Source organism: Panulirus ornatus, chromosome 1 (assembly GCF_036320965.1).
Source record: "Panulirus ornatus isolate Po-2019 chromosome 1, ASM3632096v1, whole genome shotgun sequence".
NCBI lineage: Eukaryota > Metazoa > Arthropoda > Malacostraca > Decapoda > Palinuridae > Panulirus > Panulirus ornatus.
In genome coordinates, this window is record NC_092224.1 from 18,020,928 (window position 1) to 18,045,924 (window position 24,997).

Consider the following 24,997-nt stretch of genomic DNA (forward strand, 5'->3'; position numbering starts at 1 on the left):
ATTAAGCAAGATAAGAAAGAGTAGAATTGAAGGATGTATGGGAATGCATTGTTGAGTCATCAGCATATGATTGCATTTGGTTATTTGTGGAAAAAAGGAATTTGTTTATAGGAAGGAGAAAAAGTTTAGGAGACATTACTGAACCTTGGGGGACACCGTTGTTCATAGAGAATGAGGGGAAAGCTGATCCATCAACAAAGACAGATAGATCGGCCAGAGAGGAAGCTAGATATAAGGGAGCAAAGTGAGGGAAGGAAGCTAAAGAAGGGAGCTTAGAGATGAGACCCTGATGCCTGACCCTGCCAAAAGGCTTTGGATATTTCAATGGCATCTACATAGGATTCCCCAAGGTCTTTGATGGATGATGACCAGACATTAGTAAGATAGGAAAGAATATCAATGGATCTTACCTTATGGAATCCATGCTGGTGATCAGAGAGACTTTAAGATACAAGATGTCTGAGGATGTGGGAGGTGATGAGGAATTCAAAGATTTTGGAAATGGTAGGTATCAAAGCAACAGAGCGATAGTTAGAGGGGGAAGAAGGGTCACCCTACTTAGGAGTGGGATGTACCAACACATGAAGAAGGAATTGTTCCAGTTTTTAAACAGAAATGGAACAGATGAGCAAGCACAGGTGCAAGTTCAAAGGCACACACTTTTAGTACACAGGGATGGATGCTCTAAGTAGCCTTCCATGTGCCCAGAGAGAGAGGCGCTTTTTGGACAGTTTGAAAAGAGCTTACAGTAAGGGGCATAGGATTAGTAAGAGGAGCATTGGAGTGAAGGAAAGTTAGTCATCTAGGGTAGAGTTTAGAGTAGATGAGTATTGCCTTTTATAATTTTGGGTTTTGGTATGACCGTGACAGGCTTTCTTTGCAATGAAATTTTCTGATCTTTCTGTGTGTGTAACATGATTACCTTTCCTTTACTGCCCAACTGGGGGCTTTTAGAAGAAGTAGGTCATTTACAATCTCATAGTTTTTCTGCCTAGTTAGCTCTTCATTGTAATTTTGTATATGGTATACCGGGTTCAACGTGCTGTCAGTGGATTGAACCAGGGCATGTGAAGAGTCTGGGGTAAACCATGGAAAGGTCTATGGGGCCTGTATGTGGAAAGGCCCCATAGACAGCAAGTCGACCCCTGGATACCACATTTTCCCAATTCCCTCTATTCTATTGCATACCTTTCACCCTCCTGCACGTTCAGGCCCCGATCACTCAAAATCTTTTTCACTCCACCTTTCCACCTCCAATTTGGTCTCCCACTTCTCCTCGTTCCCTCCACCTCTGACACATATATCCTCTTGGCCAATCTTTCCTCACTCATTCTCTCCATGTGACCAAACCATTTCAAAACACCCTCTTCTGCTCTCTCAACCACACTCTTTTTATTACCACACATCTCTCTTACCCTATTATTACTTACTCGATCAAACCACCTCACACCACATATTGTCCTCGAACATCTCATTTCCGGCACATCCACCCTCCTGCACACAACTCTATCCATAGCCCACTCCTCGCAACCATACAACATTGTTGGAACCACTATTCCTTCAAACATAGCCATTTTTGCTTTCCGAGATAATGTTCTCGACTTCCACACATTCTTCAAGGCTTCCAGAATTTTCACCCCCTACCCCACCCTATGATTCACTTCCGCTTCCATGGTTCCATCCACTGCCAGATCCACTCCCAGATATCTAAAATACTTTACTTCCTCCAGTTTTTCTCCATTCAAACTTACCTCCCAATTGACTTGACCCTCAACCCTACTGTACCTAATAACCTTGCACTTATTCACATTTACTCTCAACTTTCTTCTTACACACAGTTTACCAAACTCAGTCACCAGCTTCTGCAGTTGTTCACACGAATCAGTCACCAGCGCTGCATCATCAGCGAACAACAACTGACTCGCTTCCCAAGCTCTCTCATCCATAACAGACTGCATACTTGCCCCTCTTTCCAAAACTCTTGCATTCACCTCCCTAATAACCCCATCCATAAACAAATAAAACAACCATGGAGACATCACACACCCCTGCTGCAATCCAACATTCACTGAGAACCAATCACTTTCCTCTCTTCCTACACGTACACATGCCTTACATCCTCGATAAAAACTTTTCACTGCTTCTAACAACATGCCTCCCACACCATATATTCTTAATACCTTCTACAGAGCATCTCTATCAACTCTATCATATGCCTTCTCCAGATCCATAAATGCTACATACAAATCCATTTGCTTTTCTAAGTATTTCTCACATACATTCTTCAAAGCAAACACCTGATCCACACATCCTCTACCACTTCTGAAACCACACTGCTCTTCCCCAATCTGATGCTCTGTACATGCCTTCATCCTCTCAATCAATACCCTCCCATATAATTTCCCAGGAATACTCAACAAACTTATACCTCTGTAATTTGAGCACTCACTTTTATCCCCTTTGCCTTTGTACAATGGCACTATGCAAGCATTCCGCTAATCCTCAGGCACCTCACCATGAGTCTTCCATACATTAAATAACCTCACCAACTAGTCATCAATACAGTTGCCCCCTTTTTAATAAATTCCACTGCAATACCATCCAAACCTGCTGCCTTGCCAGCTTTCATCTTCTGCAAAGCTTTTACTACCTCTTCTCTGTTTACCAAATCCTTTTCCCTAACCCTCTCACTTTGCACATCACCTCGACCAAAACACCCCATATCTGCCACCCTCTCATCCAGCATGTTCAACAAACCTTCAAAATGTTCACTCCATCTTCTCACATCACCACTACTTGTTATCACCTCCCCCTTAGCCCCTTTCACTGAACTTTGTTCCTTTGTCTTACACACTTTATTTACCTCCTTCCAGAACATCTTTTATTCTCCCTAAAATTTAATGATACTCTCTCACCCCAACTCTCATTTGCCCTCTTTTTTGCCTCTTGCACCTTTCTCTTGACCTCCTGCCTCTTTCTTTTATACATCTCCCAATCATTTGCATTATTTCCATGCAAAAATTGTCCAAATGCCTCTCTCTTCTCTTTCACTAATAATCTTACTTCTTCATCCCACCACTCATTACCCTTTCTGATCTGCCCACCTCCCATGCTTCTCATGTCACAAGCATCTTTTGTGCAAGCCATCACTGCTTCCCTAAATACATCCCATTCCTCCCCCTCTCCCCTTACGTCCTTTGTTCTCACCTTTTTCCATTCTGTATTCAGCCTCTCTTGGTGCTTCCTCACACAATTCTCCTTCCCAAGCTCACTTACTCTCACCATTCTCTTCACCCCAACATTCTCTCTTCTTTTCTGAAAACCTCTACAAATCTTCACCTTAGCCTCCACAAGATAATGATCAGACATCCCTCCAGTTGCACCTCTCAGCACATTAACATCCAAAAGTATCTCTTTCGCATGCCTATCAATTAACACGTAATCCAGTAACACTCTCTGGCCCTCTCTCCTACTTACATATGTATACTTATGTATATCTCTTTTTAAACCAGGTATTCCCAATCACCGTACTTTTTCACCACATAAATCTACAAGCTCTTCACCATTTCCTTTTACAACACTGAACAACCCATGTACACCAATTATTCCCTCAACTGCCACATTACTCACTTTGCATTCAAATCACCCATCACTATAACCTGGCCTCTTGCATCAAAACTACTAAAACACTGACTCAGCTGCTCCCAAAACACTTTCCTCATGATCTTTCTTCTCATGCCCAGGTGCATATGCACCAATAATCACCCATCTCTCTCCATCCACTTTCAGTTTTACCCATATCAATCTAGAGTTTACTTTCTTACACTCTATCAGCATACTCCCACCACTCCTGTTTTAGGAGTAGTGCTACTCCTTCCCTTGCTCTTGTCCTCTCACTAACCCCTGACTTGATATATGTACATACATGTATATGTATGTAGGTTTGTGGCAGGGGTGTGTGATGTCTCCATGGTTGTTTTATTTGTTTATGGATGGGGTTGTTAGGGAGGTGAATGCAAGAGTTTTGGAAAGAGGGGCAAGTATGCAGTCTTTTGTGGATGAGAGAGCTTGGGAAGTGAGTCAGTTGTTGTTCGCTGATGATACAGCGCTGGTGGCTGATTCGTGTGAGAAACTGCAGAAGCTGGTGACTGAGTTTGGTAAAGTGTGTGAAAGAAGAAAGCTGAGAGTGAATATGAATAAGAGCAAGGTTATTAGGTTCATTAGGGTTGAGGGACAAGTCAATTGGGAGGTAAATTTGAATGGAGAAAAACTGGAGGAAGTGAAGTATTTAGATATGTGGGAGTGGATTTGGCAGCAGATGGAACCATGGAAGCGTAAGTGAATCATTGGGGGGGGGGGGGGGGGGGGAATTCTGTGAGCGTTGAAGAATGTGTGGAAGTCAAGAACATTATCTCGGAAAACAAAAATGGGTATGTTTGAAGGAATAGTGGTTTCAACAATGTTGTATGGTTGCGAGGCGTGGGCTATGGATGGGGTTGTGCGCAGGAGGGTGGATGTGCTGGAAATGATATGTTTGAGGACAATATGTGGTGTGAGGTGGTTTGATCAAGTAAGTAATAATAAGGTAAGAGAGATGTGTGGTAATAAAAAGAGTGTGGTTGAGAGAACAGAAGAGGGTGTTTTGAAATGGTTTGGTCATGTGGAGAGAATGAGTGAGGAAAGATTGACAAAGAGGATATATGTGTCAGAAGTGGAGGGAACGAGGAGAAGTGGGAGACCAAATTGGAGGTGGAAAGATGGAGTGAAAAAGATTTTGAGTGATCGGGGCCTGAACATGCAGGAGGGTGAAAGGCATGGAAGGAATAGAGTGAATTGGAATGATGTGGTGTACTGGGGTCGATGTGCTGTCAATGGATTGAACCAGGGCATGTGAAGCGTCTGGGGTAAACCATGGATAGTTCTGTGGGGCCTGGATGTGGAAAGGGAGCTGTGCTTTCAGTGCATTATTACATGACAGCTAGAGACGAAGTGTGAACGAATGTGGCCTTTGTTGTCTTTTCCTAGCGCTACCTCGCACACATGGGGGGAGGGAGTTTTTATTTCATTTGTGGCGAGGTGGCGATGGGAATGAATAAAGGCAGCCAGTATGAATTATGTACATGTGTATATATTCATATGTCTGTGTGTATATATATAAGTTGAGATGTATAGGTATGTATATTTGCGTGTGTGGACGTGTATGTATATACATGTGTATGTGGGTGGGTAGGGCCATTCTTTCGTCTGTTTTTTTGCACTACCCCGCTAACGCGGGAGACAGGGACAAAGCAAAATAGATATGAATTTTCCAAAAGAAGGAACAGAAAAGGGGGCCAGGTGAGGATATTCCCTCAAGTCAATTGGGAGGTAAGTTTGAATGGAGAAAAACTGGAGGAAGTGAAGTGTTTTAGATATCTGGGAGTGGATCTGTCAGCGGATGGAACCATGGAAGCGGAAGTGGATCATAGGGTGGGGGAGGGGGCGAAAATTTTGGGAGCCTTGAAAAATGTGTGGAAGTCGAGAACATTATCTCGGAAAGCAAAAATGGGTATGTTTGAAGGAATAGTGGTTCCAACAATGTTGTATGGTTGCGAGGCGTGGGCTATGGATAGAGTTGTGCGCAGGAGGATGGATGTGCTGGAAATGAGATGTTTGAGGACAATGTGTGGTGTGAGGTGGTTTGATCGAGTAAGTAACGTAAGGGTAAGAGAGATGTGTGGAAATAAAAAGAGCGTGGTTGAGAGAGCAGAAGAGGGTGTTTTGAAATGGTTTGGGCACATGGAGAGAATGAGTGAGGAAAGATTGACCAAGAGGATATATGTGTCGGAGGTGGAGGGAACGAGGAGAAGAGGGAGACCAAAAGGCCCAGTTTTCTGTTCTTAACGCTACCTCGCAAATGCGGGAAATGGTGAATAGTTTGAAATAAAAGAAAGATATATATATATATATATATATATATATGTGTGTGTGTGTATAGAGTGGTTATACCATTCTTTGTCTGTTTCCTTGCGGTACCTCACTGACGCAGGAAACAGCGATTAAGTATGATAAAAAATATGATAAATAATATATATATAGCTTTGGTAGGTTAAGAGTTTGTGACCAACATTGAGTATCCAGGCACAAGAATTTTTCATTTCTTTGTTGACAGTTTCTCATGGGTTAGATAAACCTTAATCCGGGATTTTTGGATAAGGATGAAACTATTAATTTTAGATATACCTTTACTGTCAACTTGTAGAAGATGTCTTCAAGAGATCATCATGCCTTATGTCCAGTTAAATCTCTTGAGGCCTTTCAGACTTCACCAGAGGTTATTGAGATCATTCATTTGTACAGCATGAAACTTTAAAACCCTTTTTGGTGAGGAATGTCTCTCTAAATTGAAGAAAATTTTTTGGGTGTAACCTGGGATTTATTCTGGAGCATAAGTGGTGAAGATGGCTACTTATCCTTCTCAAGGAACCTCTCATTAAGAAGTGATAACAGATCTTTGGCACTCCTCTGCTATCTTTGTTAGATAATGCTTTAGGTTAGATATTGTTGATCTTGTTTGCTCTAGCGAGTCCTCCTGCAGGAGAGACAGATTCCATTGTGCCTCCAAATCACAAGTGAAACTGCACTGACTCGCTTTTGGATCTAATCTTCTTATCTTAAAATTTTTCTCTAGACCTTTCTCCTCATGTGGGAATGTTCTCATGCTTGTAGTGCATACTACTGAAGAGAGAAAAGTAGGTTTTGAAAATATCAAAGCCTTCTTTTTCCATGGCAGTCCCATGTCCTGGTTTTCTTGCCTTTGCTTGCTTTCCCTTTTCTTGGAAAACCATCTCAATTCTGACTGTGATTTCTTTTAGATTGATTCCTAAGGTCTACAGATTTTGAGTTGCTGTGTGCCAAGAATGAGTGGTTTAATGATGGGCTCAAAATGATTGAGCTGTAATTACCATAGCTGAGTGAGCAGCAAAAGGTGAGGAATTTCGTCACTTCCTTACCAGGAGTTGGAAGGTCCTAACTCTTATTTTCCAAGAGATTATCCTTGAGAATCTCATGTTCACAGGACACCACTTCAAAGGGAAGAGGTTTTCCACATTTTAAAACCTGCATTTTGCTATTATTATTTGTATATCTATCTATATCTCTGATGCTTGTTCCCTCTGGGAACTCCCATCATGGGGGTGGCCTCCCATGTATACACAATTACACATACTCCTGCACCATTTCTTTCCCTCCAGTCCTCTTCTAGTATATTATTCCATGTTACAGCTGGTCTTCTCGCATAAACCCCTTTGATTTTACTATCATACACCCTACTTGTAAACTTCCCATCTTGTATTCTTTCCACATGCCCAGACCACCTTGATGATTATTTCAAAGAACTAATTCCATTTCTCAATCCCACAGCTCTCCAGGCAGACAAAAAGAAAACTGATTATGACAATGGTTTTACCCATCACAGCTTTTATACTCATGAAGATTCCAGTAAGTTGTATTTAGATTTACTTTTATTTTACTAAATGTAAACTAGATATGCACCTTCAAGTTGATAGATGCTCCATATAGATCAAGACCTTACATGTATATTATTCTTCCTTTTGTTCTGTGGTTTCATAGTAAAGATATAGTTGAATAGTTACTAGTTTGTGGAAACATTTCCTAATTGAAAAGTAACAAAATCTCAGTTTCTCCATGATTTGTATATTTGCCCAAATTCGTACTAAAGTCTCAATATGTTGTTTTCTTCGCATTCAGTCAAATTAACCATACATATGAGACCTTTTTCTTTGATTTCAGTCCTTTGTTGCCTCCTATCTCTCCTCCATATATTTTTCACCGTTGTTCCTCCTCCATTGTAAAAGAGGAATGACAGTAATCTTTATTTCTCCATAATGCAGTTCAATCATCCCTGACAAAATCCTTTTCATAGAGGATTATTATCAGTCTGGAATTCTTGACCTGTTTCCCTTAAATGCAGAACCTCACTTAATGTAATACAAAATCTCCTTTAATACAGTAATGAAGGGTAGAGTTGTAAATATGAAAGTGAGAAAGGATCCTCTGGAGCCTGACCTATGCAGCTGGAACATGGACGTGGAATGAGTTACAGAGGTCAAGATTTAGGCTGTGGATATGAGCTTTTTGAAAGGAGTATATGGTATGACAGAGAGGAATGAAGAAAAAAGGTTTATGAGAAATTTGGTATGCAGTGAATGCTTTGAGGGGGTTTAGTTGTGGAAAGAATGTAAGATGGGAATTTTATAGAGACACTGTAGGATAGTACAGTTAAAGAGGGTTTATGTGAGAGGAAGACCCTCTGTGACATGAGGAAATAGAGCAGAAAAGTGCTGACAGGAGAGAAATGGTAGAAGAATGGTGTAAGAGAGAGAGAGGCATGTAAGGACAAGGGTAAATGGAGCTTCTTTAGCCGTGGCCACTTAATGGGAGTTCCTAGAGGGAACAGGTGCCAGGATATAGGTAGGTAGATAGATAGACAGCAAAACATCTCTAGAGACCTCAGAATTCAAGTTGAATAGATTTGCTGTTTTGACTGCTGATGTGTAACATTGTGATATGTTTTTTTGTATCAAATTATGTATTTGAGTATTATATGTTTGTATTACACATGCTTTAGTAAATAATATCAATTTGCACCATGACAAGTTTGTTTGTACAAACTGTCTACTTAATTGTAACATAATATTGCAATTATTGTTAAATTAGCCTTCAAGAGCTAAATACTCAGTAAGTCTTGCTATTGTTACCCTTTATATTGCACATTATTGTAATAAAACTTTTAGGATGAAACTTTGATATGTGCAAGTCGAGAGTTTTACTAGTTTTCATCACTTGAAGACAGATAACTCTTCGCACATTGTACTCTGGTAAAAAATCCTTGACTTCTAAATCTTCATCATTTGAGCTTGTACAACCACAGAGACAGAAAGAGAAGATAGAGGGTGAGAGAGAGAGAGAGGAGAAGGATGGGAAGAGAGGGAGAAGGGGAAGAGAGATAGAATGATCGGAAAGAGAAAGCTTAGGATGGGATGAGAGGTAGTGGAAAGAAGGAGGAAGATGAGGAGGAGAGGATAGGGCAATGGAATTAGGAAAGGGATGGGGGGAAAGACAAATATTGGGTGGGAGAAGCAGAAAAAGAAAGATGGATCGAGAGTTTATACCTGTGAGTTCAACCACAAGATTTTATCATGACACAGGGCTGTTGTGCAGTACTCACCGTGTGTTCTGCTTGTATCACAGTAATATTTTTTGCTGCCATAAATGTTGCATAGTTCTGTCGTGGGTCAGCCATTTTTCTTCTTTTTTGAGTGTTTCAGTGCTCAAGATAATTGCTGTGAACTCTAACAATGTATCAAAGTTAGCACTTAAGTTGGTTATCAGTCTTATTTCAATGGGATTCTCATCTTGAAAGTCATATGAAATCAAAAGAAATCAAGAAATTGATTAAGGAAATGCAATCTGGCTACACTGTTATGTGAAGGCAAAATTTAAGAGAATGGATGAGGCTGTCTTGGAAATGAAAAAGGAATGTGATTGCTGCAGTGACTAAAACTGAGGACATTGCAACATCTGACAGCTAGACACCAGAAAACATAGATATACTGGTATAACTGATTACTGGATTGCCCTAGTAATCAGAAGAGGTGTACTACTGCATAAGTCTTCAGGCATTTGAAAGAATACCATACATATGATGTCTTGACTAGCACCTTGAACAAAATACATTGGATCCAAAATAAGATTGACAAAGCTACCATTAACGGTGGATTTTTTTTTCCAGAATGAAATTGATTGCAGTCATGTATTTGCTCTTATGTAACCTAATAGATGATTAATTCATAGCTTACAAGTGCTGTTTTGTAATTTTCATTATTGCTGATACAGAAGTAATTTTGATGCTACTTTGTACTTTTACTTTAAAGTAGATACATTTTCCTTTCACTTGAGTAGGGTAAAAGAATGACTCTTCTAATTTTAAAGACATCTTTGTTGGTGTAGTTTTACTTTTACTAAAGTAACAGTCTTGTACTTTTTACACTTCTGCAATTTTCTTTGAGAGGTGTGCTTAGGCTTTGGTAAGGAATGGAATCCCCCATTTTTATAATGAAAGTATGTATTGGCCTACATCATATCTGCTTACACTGACCTTTATAAGGGACATATCTGCTTACACTGACCTTTTTGAAGGACATAAGGTTAGATAATTGGACTTTTACTTTATATGTTTGGTACATTCTTGCCTGCAGATGTACTCCGGTTAAGGATTCTTTTTCTATTGTCATTCACTTGGAACCTCATACCTGCATGTAACTACCTTCTATTTTCTTTCCTCTAACCAAAACATCTTGCAGAAAGCTGTAAATGTTTAAAACAGTTTCAGGTGAGTTTTTTACAGTGGAATGCATGTATATGTGACCAAAACATTTGGAAGACTGCATGCACCTCTGCTCTTGATTAAGAAACTGAATGTATACTATTTTTAGATAGAAGTGTTGTAGTAAGTGCCTTTTTTTAGATTAATGTATTTGCTTAATAACATTTTTGTCTCATTGTTTTCTCCATAGATATGATTTTGCGATCATGTAAGCAATAAATTCAATTTCTCTCCAGATATCTGTGAAATAGGGAGAGGCTCCAGTGCTAATGCTTTCACTTCTATCAACTTCAGTATGTATGCTTTAATTTTGTTTTTTGAAAGCTTTTTTTAACATGGTATATCTTGCAACAAAGTAGCATGAAACATTTTGGAAGAGGGGGTTGATAATCTTGCTTTGTTAAGATTAAGTGATTGGGTGTTCATTACTGTAAGGTTGTATAGATAAGCTTAGTAGCCATCAATCACCCATAGAATGTAGGAGGGTTAATGGGCCAGCTTTTTCAACCACTGATGGTTTTTATTCATCTTTTGATTTGTTACATAAAAACTCCACTCACTCTTCCAGAAATTACCATATTTCCCATTTCTCCTCAGGGCCAGCTTGTCCTATGAGCCATGAGAAATATTTCAGATCTCCAAGAACTGGAAACTTCTCAATCCCCTATCTTGCTTAAGAAACATATTCCCCCCACGTTTTTTTAATCACCTGCAAGTTAGTTAATAGCATGGCTTTGTCCTGGTCCACTCTCTGACCAATCAACAACTCCCACTCAACAGTGATTTCATCATCCTAAGTCTTCAATGAAAGTATGTCTCTCTCTTTCTCAGACGCACTATGTTGGCTGTAGCTGCCAACATCTTCCACCCTAACATGGATGAGCATCTTTGATTTATTAGTTAGGACTTGGAATGATATATGATTTGATTTTATGTACATTAAAGGTTGGATAGTTTTCGGTATGGTCAGTTACTATATACTTACCTTCCAGCTTATAATCATTACTCTTAGTATGCCTACTTGAGATGTGTACATGGAGTTTACTGTATGCACATGTGTACATGAGTTATACTGTATGCTCAGTTACATTTTTCGTATGTTAGCTGAGACAGCATGGGCAGCTGAGGCCATAATCAAGGCCATCCCATTGACGTTAAGTATATTTATATTTTTTATATATTATACTTAGTGGCCATCTCCTGCGTTAGTGAGGTAGCGCAAGGAAACAGACAAGGAATGGCCCAACCCACCCACCTTCACATGTTTATACATAAAAGCCCTCACACGCATATATACATATGTGTACATTCCAACGTATACATACATATGCATACACAGACATATACTAATACACACGTACGTGTTCATACTTGTTGCCTTCATCCATTCCTGTCGCCACCCCACCACACATGAAATAGCTTCCCCTCTCCAGCAAGGTAGCGGCAGGAAAAGACAAAAAAGACCACATTCGTTCACACTCAGTCTCTATCTGTCATGTGTAATGCGCTGAAACCACAGCTCCCTTTCCACATCCAGGAACCACACACCTTTCCATGGTTTACCCCAGATGCTTCACATGCCCTGGTTCAATCCATTGACAGAACGTCAGCCCTGGTATACCACATTGTTCCAATTCACTCTATTCCTTGCATGCCTTTTACCCTCCTGTATGTTCAAGTATCGTTCAAAATCATTTTCACTCCATCCTTCCACCTCCAGTTTGGTCTCCCACTTCTCCTCGTTCCCTGTACCTCTGACACATATATCCTCTTTGTCAATCTTTCCTCATTCATTCTCTCCGTGTGACCAAACCATTTCAACACACCCTCTTCTGCTCTTTCAACCACACTCTTTTAGATACCGCACATCTCTCTTACCCTTTCATTATTTACTCTATCAAACAACCTCACACCACACACTGTCCTCAAAGATTTCATTTCCAACACATCCACTCTCCTCCACACAAACCTATATATAGCCTATGCTTCACAACCACATAACATTGTTGGAACCACTATTCCTTCAAACATACCCATCTTTGCTCTCCGAGATAACATTCTCGCCTTCCACACATTCTTCAACGCTCTCAGAACCTTCACCCCTTCCCCCATCCCGTGGCTCACAATTGCTTCCATGGTTCCATCTGCTGCTAAATCCTCTCCCAGATATCTAAAACACTTCACTTCTTCCAGTTTTTCTCCGTTCAAACTTACATACCAATTAATTTGTCCCTCAGCCCTACTGAACCTAATAACCTTGCTCTTATTCACATTTACTCTCAGCTTTCTTCTTTCACACACTTTACCGAACTCAGTCACCGACTTCTGCAGTTTCTCACCCGAATCAGCCACCAGCGCTGTATCATCAGTGAAGAACAGCTGACTCACTTCCCAAGCCCTCTCATCCACAACAGACTGCATACTTGCCTCTCTCTCCATAACTCTTGCATTCACCTCCCTAACCACTCCATCCATAAAAAATTAAACAACCATGGAGACATCACGCACCCTTGCCGCAAACCAACACTCACTGGGAACCAATCACTTTCCTCTCTTCCTACTCAAACACATGCCTGACATCCTTGGTAAAAACATTTCACTGCTTCTAGCAACTTACCTCCCACACCATATACTCTTAAAACCTTCCACAAAGCATCTCTATCAACTCTTATCATATGCCTTCTCCAGATCCATATGCCTTCTACAGATCCATAAATGCTACAAACAAAACCATATGTCTTTCTAATTATTTCTTACATGAATTCTTCAAACCAAACACCTGATCCACACATCCTCTACCACTTCTGAAACTACACTGCTCTTCCCCAATCTGATGCTCTGTACAACCCTTTACCTTCTCAATCAATACCCTCCCATATGATTTCCCAGGGATACTGAACAAACATATGCCTCTGTAATTTGAACATTCACCTTTATCCCCTTTGCCTTTGTTCAGTGGCACTATTCTTGCATTCTGCCATGAATATGTACATTTGTATATATGTATATGTCTGTGTATGTTTATGTATGTATATGTGCATGCTTAGACATATATTTATATATATGTGTATATGAGTGGTTGGGCCATTCTTCATCTGTTTCCTCGTGCTACCTTGCTGATTCGGGAAACAGCGATTAAGTATTCTAATAATAATAATGATATATATATTATATTTTTTTTATTTTGCTTTGTTGCTGTCTCCCGCATTAGCGAGGTAGCGCAAGGAAACAGACGAAAGAATGGCCCAACCCATACACATACACATGTATATACATACACGTCCACACACACAAATATACATACCTATATGTCTCAACGTATACATATATATACACACACAGACATATACATATATACACAAGTACATGATTCATACTGTCTGCCTTTATTCATTCCCATCGCCACCCTGCCACACATGAAATAATAACCCCCTCCCCCCTCATGTGTGCGAGGTAGTGCTAGGAAGACAACAAAGGCCCCATTTGTTCACACTCAGTCTCTATCTGTCATGTAATAATGCACCGAAACCACAGCTCCCTTTCCGCATCCAGGCCCCACAAAACTTTCCATGGTTTACCCCAGACGCTTCACATGCCCTGGTTCAATCCATTGACAGCACGTTGACCACGGTAAACCACATCGTTCCAATTCACTCTATTCCTTGCACGTCTTTCACCCTCCTGCATGTTCAGGCCCTGATCACTCAAAATCTTTTTTACTCCATCTTTCCACCTCCAATTTGGTCTCTCAGTTCTCCTCGTTCCCTCCACCTCTCACACATATCCTCTTGGTCAATCTTTCCTCACTCATTCTCTCCATGTGACCAAACCATTTCAAAACACCCTCTTCTGCTTTCTCAACCACACTCTTTTTATTACCACACATCTCTCTTACCCTATTATTACTTACTCGATCAAACCACCTCACACCACATGTTGTCCTCGAACATCTCATTTTCAGCACATCCACCCTCCTCTACACGCACAACTCTATCCATAGCCCACGCCTCGCAACCATACAACATTTTTGGAACCACTATTCCTTCAAACATACCCATTTTTGCTTTCTGAGATAATGATCTCGACTTCCACACATTCTTCAAGGCTCCTAAAACTTTCGCCCCTTCCCCCACCCTATGATTCACCTCCGCTTCCATGGTTCCATCCGCTACCAGATCGACTCCCAGATATCTAAAACACTTCACTTCCTCCAGTTTTTCTCCATTCAAACTTACCTCCCAATTGACTAGACCTTCAACCCTACTGTACCTGATAACCTTGCTCTTATTCACATTTACTCCCAACTTTCTTCTTTCACACACTTTACCAAACTCAGTCACCAGCTTCTGCAGTTTCTCACATGAATCAGCCACCAGCGCTGTAACATCAGCAAACAACAACTGACTCACTTCCCAAGCTCTCTCATCCACAACAGACTGCATACTTGCCCCTCTTTCCAAAACTCTTGCATTTACCTCCCTAACAACCCCATCCATAAACAAATAAAACAACCATGGAGACATCACACACCCCTGCCACATACCTACATTCACTGAGAAGCAGTTGCTTTCCTCTCTTCCAACACGTACACATGCCTTACATCCTCGATAAGAACTTTTCACTGCTTCTAACAACTTGCCTCCCACACCATATATTCTTAATACCTTCCACAGAGCACCTCTATCAACTCTATCATATGCCTTCTCCAGATCCGTAAATGCTACATACAGGTCATTTTGCTTTTCTAAGTATTTCTCACATACATTCTTCAAAGCAAACACCTGATCCACACATCCTCTACCACTTCTGAAACCACACTGCTCTTCCCCAATCTCATGCTCTGTACATGCCTTCACCCTCTCATTCAATACCCTCCCATATAATTTCCCAGGAATACTCAACAAACTTATACCTCTGTAATTTGAGCACTCACTTTTATCCCCTTTGCCTTTGTACAATGGCACTATGCAAGCATTCCGCCAATCCTCAGGCACCTCACCATGAATCATACGTACATTAAATAACCTTACCAACCAGTCAACAATACAGTCACCCCCTTTTTTAATAAATTCCACTGCAATACCATCCAAACCCGCTGCCTTGCTGGCTTTCATCTTCCGCAAAGCTTTTTCTACCTCTTCTCTGTTCACCAAATTGTCCTCCCTAACCCTCTCACTTTGCACACCACCTCAACCAAAGCACCCTATATCTGCCACTCTATCATCAAACACATTCAACAAACCTTCAAAATACTCACTCCATCTCCTTCTCACATCACCAGTACTTGTTATCACCTCCCCCTTAGCCCCCTTCACTGAAGTTCCCATTTGTTCCCTTGTCGTACGCACTTAATTTACCTCCTTCCAAAAATCTTTTTATTCTCCCTAAAATTTAATGATACTCTCTCACCCTAACTCTCGTTTGCCCTCTTTTTCACCTCTTGCACCTTTCTCTTGACCTCCTGCCTCTTGCTTTTATACATCTCCCAGTCATTTGCATTATTTCCCTGCAAAAATTGTCCAAATGCCTCTCTCGTCTAGTTCACTAATGATCTTACTTCTTCATCCCACCACTCACTACCCTTTCTAATCTGCCCACCTCCCACGCTTCTCATGCCACAAGCATCTTTTGTGCAAGCCATCACTGCTTCCCTAAATACATCCCATTTCTGCCGTACTCTCCTTACATCCTTTGTTCTCACCTTTTTCCATTCTGTACTCGGTCTCTCCTGATACTTCCTCACACACGTCTCCTTCCTGAGCTCGCTCACTCTCACCACTCTTCTCACCCCAACATTCTCTCTTCTTTTCTCAAAACCTCTACAAATCTTCACCTTCGCCTCCACAAGATAATGATCAGATATCCCTCCAGTTGTACCTCTCAGCACATTAACATCCAAAAGTCTCTCTTTCGCGTGCCTATCAATTAACACGTAATCCAATAACTCTCTCTGGCCATCTCTCCTACTTACATAGGTATACTTATGTATATCCCTCTTTTTAAACCAGGTATTCCCAATCACCAGTCCTTTTTCAGCACATAAATCTACAAGCTTCATCATTTCCATTTACAACACTGAACACCCCATGTACACCAATTATTCCCTCAACTGCCACATTATTCACCTTTACATTCAAATCACCCATCACTATAACCTGCTCTCTTGCATCAAACCTACTAACGCACTCACTCAGCTGCTCCCAGAACCCTTGCCTCTCATGATCTTTCTTCTCATGCCCAGGTGCATATGCACCAATAATCACCCATCTCTCTCCATCCACTTTCAGTTTTACCCATAGAGTTTACTTTCTTGCACTCTATTACATATTCCCACCACTCCTGTTTCAGGAGTAGTGCTACTACTTCCCTTGCTCTTGTCCTCTCACTAACACCTGACTTTACTCCCAAGACATTCCCAAACCACTCGTCCCCTTTGCCCTTGAGCTTCGTTTCACTCAGAGCCAAAACATCCAGGTTCCTTTCCTCAAACATACTACCTATCTCTCCTTTTTTCTCATCTTGGTTACATCCACACACATTTAGACACCCCAAGCCAAGCCTCCGAGGAGGATGAGCACTCCTCACATGACTCCTTTTTCTGTTTCCCCTTTTAGAAAGTTAATATACAAAGAGGGGAGGGTTTCCAGCCCCCCGCTCTTGTCCCCTTTAGTCGCCTTCTATGACAGGTGAGGAATGTGTGGGAAGGCGTGCAAGGAATAGAGTGAATTGGAACGATGTGGTATACCGGGGTCGACGTGCTGTCAGTGGATTGAACCAGGGCATGTGAAGCGTCTGGGGTAAACCATGGAAAGTTCTGTGGGGCCTGGATGTGGAAAGGGAGCTGTGGTTTCGGTGCATTATTACATGACAGCTAGAGACTGAGTGTGAACGAATGTGGTCTTTGTTGTCTTTTCTTAACACTACCTTGCGCACATGAGGGGGAAGGGGTTGTTATTTCATGTGTGGTGGGGTGGCGATGGGAATGAATAAAGGCAGACAGTATGAATTATGTACATGTGTATATATGTATATGTCTGTGTGTGTGTATATATGTATAAGTTGAGATGTATAGGTATGTATATTTGTGTGTGTGGACATGTATGTATATTCATGTGTATGTGGGTGAGTTGGGCCATTTCTTTCGTCTGTTTCCTTGCACTGCCTCGCTAATGCGGGAGACAGCGACAAAGCAAAATAAATAAATAAATAAATATATATACAATATGAATAAATAAATATACAATGTTGTATGGTTGCGAGGCGTGGGCTATGGATAGAGTTGTGTGCAGGAGGGTGGATTTGCTGGAAATGAGATGTTTGAGGACAATGTGTGGTGTGAGGTGGTTTGATCGAGTAAGTAATGTAAGGGTAAGAGAGATGTGTGGAAATAAAAAGAGCGTGGTTGAGAGAGCAGAAGAGGGTGTTTTGAAATGGTTTGGGCACATGGAGAGAATGAGTGAGGAAAGATTGACTAAGAGGATATATGTGTCGGAGATGGAGGGAACGAGGAGAAGTGGGAGACCAAATTGGAGGTGGAAAGATGGAATGAAAAAGATTTTGAGTGATCGGGGCCTGAACATGCAGGAGGGTGAAAGGAGGGCAAGGAATAGAGTGAATTGGATCGATGTGGTATACAGGGGTTGACGTGCTGTCAGTGGATTGAATCAGGGCATACCTGATTCAGTCAGTGAATTGAATCAGGTGTGTGTATATATATGTGTACATTGAGTTGTATAGGTATGTATATTTGCGTATGTGGACATGTATGTATATACATTGTGTATGGGGGTGGGTTGGGCCATTTCTTTCGTCTGTTTCCTTGCGCTACCTCGCAAATGCGGGAGACAGCGACAAAGCAAAAAAAGAAAAAAAAAAATATATGTGGATGAAGTGTTAAGGGAGATGAATGCAAAACTATGGAAACGGGGTACAGAGATGAAGTGTGATGGCGTTGTATGATGGCTAGTGACAAACCTGTTTGTGGATGATACTGTGTTGTTTGCTGAAAATGAAGAAAAGTTGCAGAAGGTTGTAAGATTTTTTTATGATGTGTGTAATTATTTGTGATTGAAGGTAAATGTGAGTAAAGGTAAAATGATTGTTTGAATTGGGAATGGTGAGAACAGAAAGTGTAGTGAACTGTGTTATAGATATGGGGGGAACAGAGACAGGAAGAGGTAACAGTGTTTAAGTATTTGGGAGCTATCTTGGGTATGCCTAGTAATAAGGAGAGAGATATAAGGGAGAGAGCAGTGCAGGGTAGAAGAGTTATTGGGTTCTTTAATAGAATAATGAAGGGTTAGAGGAGTAAGCATGGTAGTGAAGAAAGGATTAAGGGACAGCATAGTTTCCTGACCCTGACATATGAAGCTGAAACATGGACATGGTATGAGTTGCAGAATCCAGGCTGTGGAAATGTGCTATTTGAGAGGAGCATTTTATATAACTAGATGTGATGAAGAAAGATATGAGGAGGGTGTATGAGGGACTTGGTATGGTAGAGAATGCAAAGGGAATGAATTGTGGTGTGGTAGAGTGGGTGAAACATAATACTTTGAGTTGGTTTGGGCATGTCAAAAGAATGCAATATGGGAAGTTTACAAGGAGATTGTATGATAGTTCAATTAAAGGGGTTGGTGAGAGAGGAAAACCACCTGTGACTTGGGGGAATAGAGTGGAAGAATACTGATCTGTAGGGAGAGAAATTTTGGAAGAATGCGTGGAATGTTGTATGCGAGGGAAGTATGTAAGGACATGGATATAATTGGAGACTTTATCTATGGCCACCCCCTTGATGTGAGTTCTTGTGAGGGTATAGGCATCAGAGATATAGATAATCATGCATCAATATGTGCCATATTTTTTCTATTTAACTTGACATGTGTGGCCATCTGATACAACTATACAGTTGATATACTTTGATTATTTATTGTAGTCCAACTTGTAAGAAAGAGTTAATATCATCTCAATTGATAAGTGGATATGATACATTGTTTTTATCCCAAATAGTTTCATGTATATTCTATACTTCAGAGTTATACATGGAAAAATTTTGGTCTGGAAGTAACCCTCCTTACATATGGGTATCAAATGCTCAACAAATGACAGATTTGAGTTGTGGCAGGTTGTCCAGAAACAGCCTTGTCATAGATTGAAGCCTTACTGCAACTTAACTGATGAAATGTAAGGAACATGTAAGCAAGCTTAAGACAGTAGATACAGAGAGCAAACAATTTCAAGATGGTATGGCTTCAAATAGTAATTAGGCATATAGGTCAAATGGCATACATTCTAGCAAAGATATGCATATATAAAAAAAGACAAGTTTAATGGTATGCTTCAAGAAACACTTGAAGACATTATTACTGTTAAATGTAGGAAATGAAAAATGTGGTATATGGCAGACACAAATTAAAACCAGAAACAAGACATGTAGACTGTGGACTAGGAAAACTAAACTGTAAAGTAGAAGAAATATATGAAGACAGTGGCTGTTTGTAGGAATACAATATATGCTCACAAACAAAAGAGCATGCAGTGTGTACAAGAAGCAAGGAGGGAGAAAAAGATCATTTTAACGAAAAGGATGGAATTTATGAAAAACAATCAAGTGACAACACAGTGAAGCAGTTAACATGAATAAGAGAAATGAGTAGAAAATGTTTGAGGTAATGGAATGACAAAATAAACTTGTGCATCAACGTGACAAAATTGATGAAAGGTAAAAACACAAGAATAAAGTCATAGAATGAAGGGAAACGAAAAGAAGGAATATTATTACACCAGCAAATAAAATGAAACACTTTCATATGCAAACAGTATTCAACCCTTATCTTTTGTTCAACCTCTCTAGAAAATTTCATATCATGCCATGCAAAATGAGTATAAGAAATATTTTGAGTAAGTCCGTAGAGGACTGTTCCCATCATTGCATAATATGAATTTTTTGCCACTGTTGAATACTTCCTAGGTGCTTCTAAGTATGAGCTCTCAGGGTTTCCATGCACATTTATTGGCTACAAGTCAAAATGAAGACAAAAATAAAACTTATGCTACACATGTGTCAGAAGATTTTTTTATATGGGATAAAAAGCTGTACATGCCATCACTTGGCTTTGACAAGCAGGAAAAGCATGCAGGCTCTGGTGGTAATGGGTTGGGCAAGACTTAGTGGAGCTCTGTGCAGTCCCCCAGTGACTCTACTTCCAGTACCTACCCGAATCCCTTATTTTATGATTTTTATGTTCTGCAAAAACCTTGCACAGAGAAAATTTTTATGGTGAACAAATAAACATAGGGAGGAAAATCAAATATGTGCAGCAGCCTCATGGTCAGCATTGGCATATTCTTCTGTTATCTTCACATTATGTAGCTTGTGACATTGAACAGACTTAACTAGCCATCCTTTACTTGTTTGAAATGGCTGTGGTTCAGCTATATTGTCTTCTTTACTTAAACACTCATAAAAACTCTAACTTTTAGACATGAGCTGAAGGTTACTAAGGCTGTTTTTCTCATTTGTTTCATGCTCTATGTATAAGAACATTTTCTCCATCTTCTCCAAAAGTGAATTTCTAACCCTTGTGATTACCTTAGTAGAGTGGACTACAGCACTTCAAATTTTCTGTTCATTCTTTATGTTGTGGATTGTGGATTCATCCAAGCTCCCTCCCACCATCAGTACGTCGTAAGATTTCTATCTTTGTCTCTGTCAGAGAGATTCTGCTCTGTTTACCTCCTGGTTCTGGGGTAGGAGATGTTGGGCATTTTGATACCATATTAAGAAACACAAACATGGCAGGCCACAGGAAAACACATTAACAGATACACCCAAGTCACACAAGCAGCACATATCTCCACACATTGGTGGTAGCTGTGAGACTGATCCACTGGCAGTAATGTGGCATACTCCTCCCAAGACCCTCACTCACTGCACCTGCCAACCATGACTGAAGTTTTGGTGCATTTTCTACCACGCTTATGTTTCCTCACCAGCATCAGTGTGTTCTCCCTTTAAAACACAAGCACTGGGTTGCAAGAAGATCCTGTTAGCAGCTATATCCAAATTGCACAGGTCTGCACATGACAGTGGTAACTGCTAGACTAAACTGCTGGCGGAAATATGGCATGATCCACCCAGGACCCACGCCTACTTCATCCACCAACCCTTATTGAAGTTTTGACACCTTCTTCTACCCTGATGCTCCCTCACAAGCAACAGCACATTGTATGATTTTAGCTTCTGAAGTCATGGAGGTTCTTTAACACTTAACTGCTGGTTTTGTGGTAGGAGACTGTTTCTGTACATTAGGATATCATATTAACAAACTTAAACACAGTGGGTTGCAGTAAATCACATTACCACAAGTATTACAGATTGGCAACACTAAGGTGGTAAATGCAAGACTGACCTGCTGATGGGAACATGGCATGATCCACCCAGGATCCATGTTTACTCCACTTGCTAACCCCCAATGAAGTTTTGGTGGACTTTCTTCTCCACTGATGCTCTCTCACCAGTATCAGCACATTGTAAAATTGCTAGCTTTTGTTTCTAACTTCAGAGAGGCTCTGTTTCCTTTGACTACTGGTTCTAGGGTAGGAGGAGGTGTTGCTTATTGTTTGGATGCCATATTAAGAAACAAACACAGTGGGTTATAGAAAAATCCTATTAGCAGCTATACCCAAATTGCACACATCTGCAAATAATGGTGGTAACTGCAAGACTGACCTGCTGGTGGGAACGTGGTATGATAAACCCAGGACCCGTGCTAACTCCACCTACCAACCTTGAATGAAGTTTTGGTGCACTTTCTGCTGTGCTGTTGCTCCCTGTCTAGCATCAGTGCTTCTTAAGATTCTGGCTTCATTTCTAAGATCAGAGAGGCTTCCTTTCATTTAACTGCTGGTTCTTGGGCAGAAGAGTTGCTGGACGTTTGCATGCCATATTAACAAACACGGTGGGTTTCGGGAAAATCACACAAGCAGGTGTATTCATATTGCCCAAAAAGCGCCACAGATCTCCATACAATAGTGATAATTGCAAGACTGACCCTCTGGCTGGAACATGGTGCACTTCATCCAGGACACTTGCTTATTCCACCCACCAACACTTATTAAAGTTTTGGCTCAGTTTCTACTGCACACACCTGTATTTATAAGGCAAATATACATATTTTTCATGATTTATGAGGCACAGATATATGTGGTCAGTTTATTCCTATCAAAACTCTTTATGTGCATTTGATAGGTAAGACAGGCATGACCAAAAAATGAATGAATATTCACAAAGAGCTAACAGAGAAGGTCCAGAGGAGAGCAACAAAGATGGTACTAGATGTTAAAGAGCAAAGTTACAGGTAAAGACTGGAGGCTTTAAGTTTGCCCACTTTGGAAGGGAAAAGAGTGAGAGATAACCTGATCACTACTTTTAAATTCTTAAAACAGATTGATGATATGGACAATTAACAGTCTTTTGAGAGATGTAGGAATAGAACACCATAGGACATAACCTGAAATTAAGTAATAAACCTGTTAAAAAGGATGCCAGGAAATATGATCATGAGTTGTGGATGAATGGAACAGGATGACTGAAGACATAATTAATGTGTACAATATACATAAATTTAAGAAGTTGTATGATAGTAGAGAACATTGAAGACATAGGGCCCCTACAAGTGTCAAAACTCCCTCCATGTACAATACAAATAAGCAATTACATAGGAGTTATTAGAATTTAAATGAGTTTCTGGGAGGATGTGCATATATCCATAACATCATTGTTTAAAAGCTGTGTGAGTAGGACTTTCCATGTGTAATGTTTTTATTGCTGGCTGTATTATTATTATTATTATTATTATTAAGGCATGTGTACGTGTAGGAAGAGAGGAAAGTGATTGGTTCTCAGTGAATGTAGGTTTGCGGCAGGGGTGTGTGATGTCTCCATGGTTGTTTAATTTGTTTATGGATGGGGTTGTTAGGGAGGTGAATGCAAGAGTTTTGGAAAGAGGGGCAAGTATGAAGTCTGTTGGGGATGAGAGAGCTTGGGAAGTGAGTCAGTTGTTGTTCGCTGATGATACAGCGCTGGTGGCTGATTCATGTGAGAAACTGCAGAAGCTGGTGACTGAGTTTGGAAAAGTGTGTGGAAGAAGAAAGTTAAGAGTAAATGTGAATAAAAGCAAGGTTATTAGGTACAGTAGGGTTGAGGGTCAAGTCAATTGGGAGGTGAGTTTGAATGGAGAAAAAGTGGAGGAAGTGAAGTGTTTTAGATATCTGGGAGTGGATCTGGCAGCGGATGGAACCATGGAAGCGGAAGTGGATCATAGGGTGGGGGAGGGGGCGAAAATCCTGGGGGCCTTGAAGAATGTGTGGAAGTCGAGAACATTATCTCGGAAAGCAAAAATGAGTATGTTTGAAGGAATAGTGGTTCCAACAATGTTGTATGGTTGTGAGGCGTGGGCTATGGATAGAGTTGTGCGCAGGAGGATGGATGTGCTGGAAATGAGATGTTTGAGGACAATGTGTGGTGTGAGGTGGTTTGATCGAGTGAGTAACGTAAGGGTAAGAGAGATGTGTGGAAATAAAAAGAGCGTGGTTGAGAGAGCAGAAGAGGGTGTTTTGAAGTGGTTTGGGCACATGGAGAGGATGAGTGAGGAAAGATTGACCAAGAGGATATATGTGTCGGAGGTGGAGGGAACAAGGAGAAGAGGGAGACCAAATTGGAGGTGGAAAGATGGAGTGAAAAAGATTTTGTGTGATCGGGGCCTGAACATGGAGGAGGGTGAAAGGAGGGCAAGGAATAGAGTGAATTGGAGCGATGTGGTATACCGGGGTTGACGTGCTGTCAGTGGATTGAAGCAAGGCATGTGAAGCGTCTGGGGTAAACCATGGAAAGCTGTGTAGGTATGTATATTTGCGTGTGTGGACGTATGTATATACATGTGTATGGGGGGGGGGTTGGGCCATTTCTTTCGTCTGTTTCCTTGCGCTACCTCGCAAACGCGGGAGACAGCGACAAAGTATAATATATATATAATAATAATATTATTATTATTATTATTATTATTATTATATTCAGCTTAGATTGTATTTCCATCTTTGAACAGATTGTTTTCCTTCTTGTAAACTACTCATCATTATTTTTGATAGTTTTATTTTTTTTCAGGTGAAATCAAACAGAGGCGGGGGGATGTTGGGGACAGGATGTCTGTTAAAGAAGTTGAAGAAAACCAAAATCAAGAAAGACTTGGCAAGGTTCTTCAGTGGCGAAGGATACTCCTGCTTATAATAGCTATTACAGTGCACAACATTCCTGGTAACTTATTCTTTTTATAAGTTAAGGATTCATTATACAGAGTGAGCCAAAAGTCAGTGCATCTGCCATAGATGATGAGTATATTCACTGAGTTTCTGTACAGTAATACATGTACATTTCTCATACTTAAGTTACAGATGTTGGAAAGTGGCACCCACATGTCTGCAGACATCCATCTACACATGTTGTTGGAAAGACTTGCAACAAATCATGTGGAGAGATGTTCCTGATGAAATTTGCATTGTCTCCTTTCAGTTGAGGAGAGTGTGAGGGTTACACAGTGTAGCAAATTTTTG

At 40.6% G+C, this 24,997-nt stretch overlaps 1 protein-coding gene across 7 annotated transcripts in view; it reads left to right on the forward strand.

The window, feature by feature from the left end:
* Zip48C (Zinc/iron regulated transporter-related protein 48C) overlaps window positions 1–24,997 on the forward strand; it is a 143,863-nt gene that overhangs the window by 61,537 nt on the left and 57,329 nt on the right. For 6 of the 7 annotated variants that reach the window (XM_071681801.1, XM_071681639.1, XM_071681885.1 and 3 more), the window contains exons 4-6: window positions 7,402–7,479; window positions 10,624–10,680; window positions 24,552–24,701. In XM_071681801.1, the coding sequence (XP_071537902.1) occupies window positions 7,402–7,479; window positions 10,624–10,680; window positions 24,552–24,701 (285 nt within the window). The remainder of the gene's footprint in view (window positions 1–7,401; window positions 7,480–10,623; window positions 10,681–24,551; window positions 24,702–24,997) is intronic. The other variant, XM_071681975.1, reaches the window with a different exon arrangement.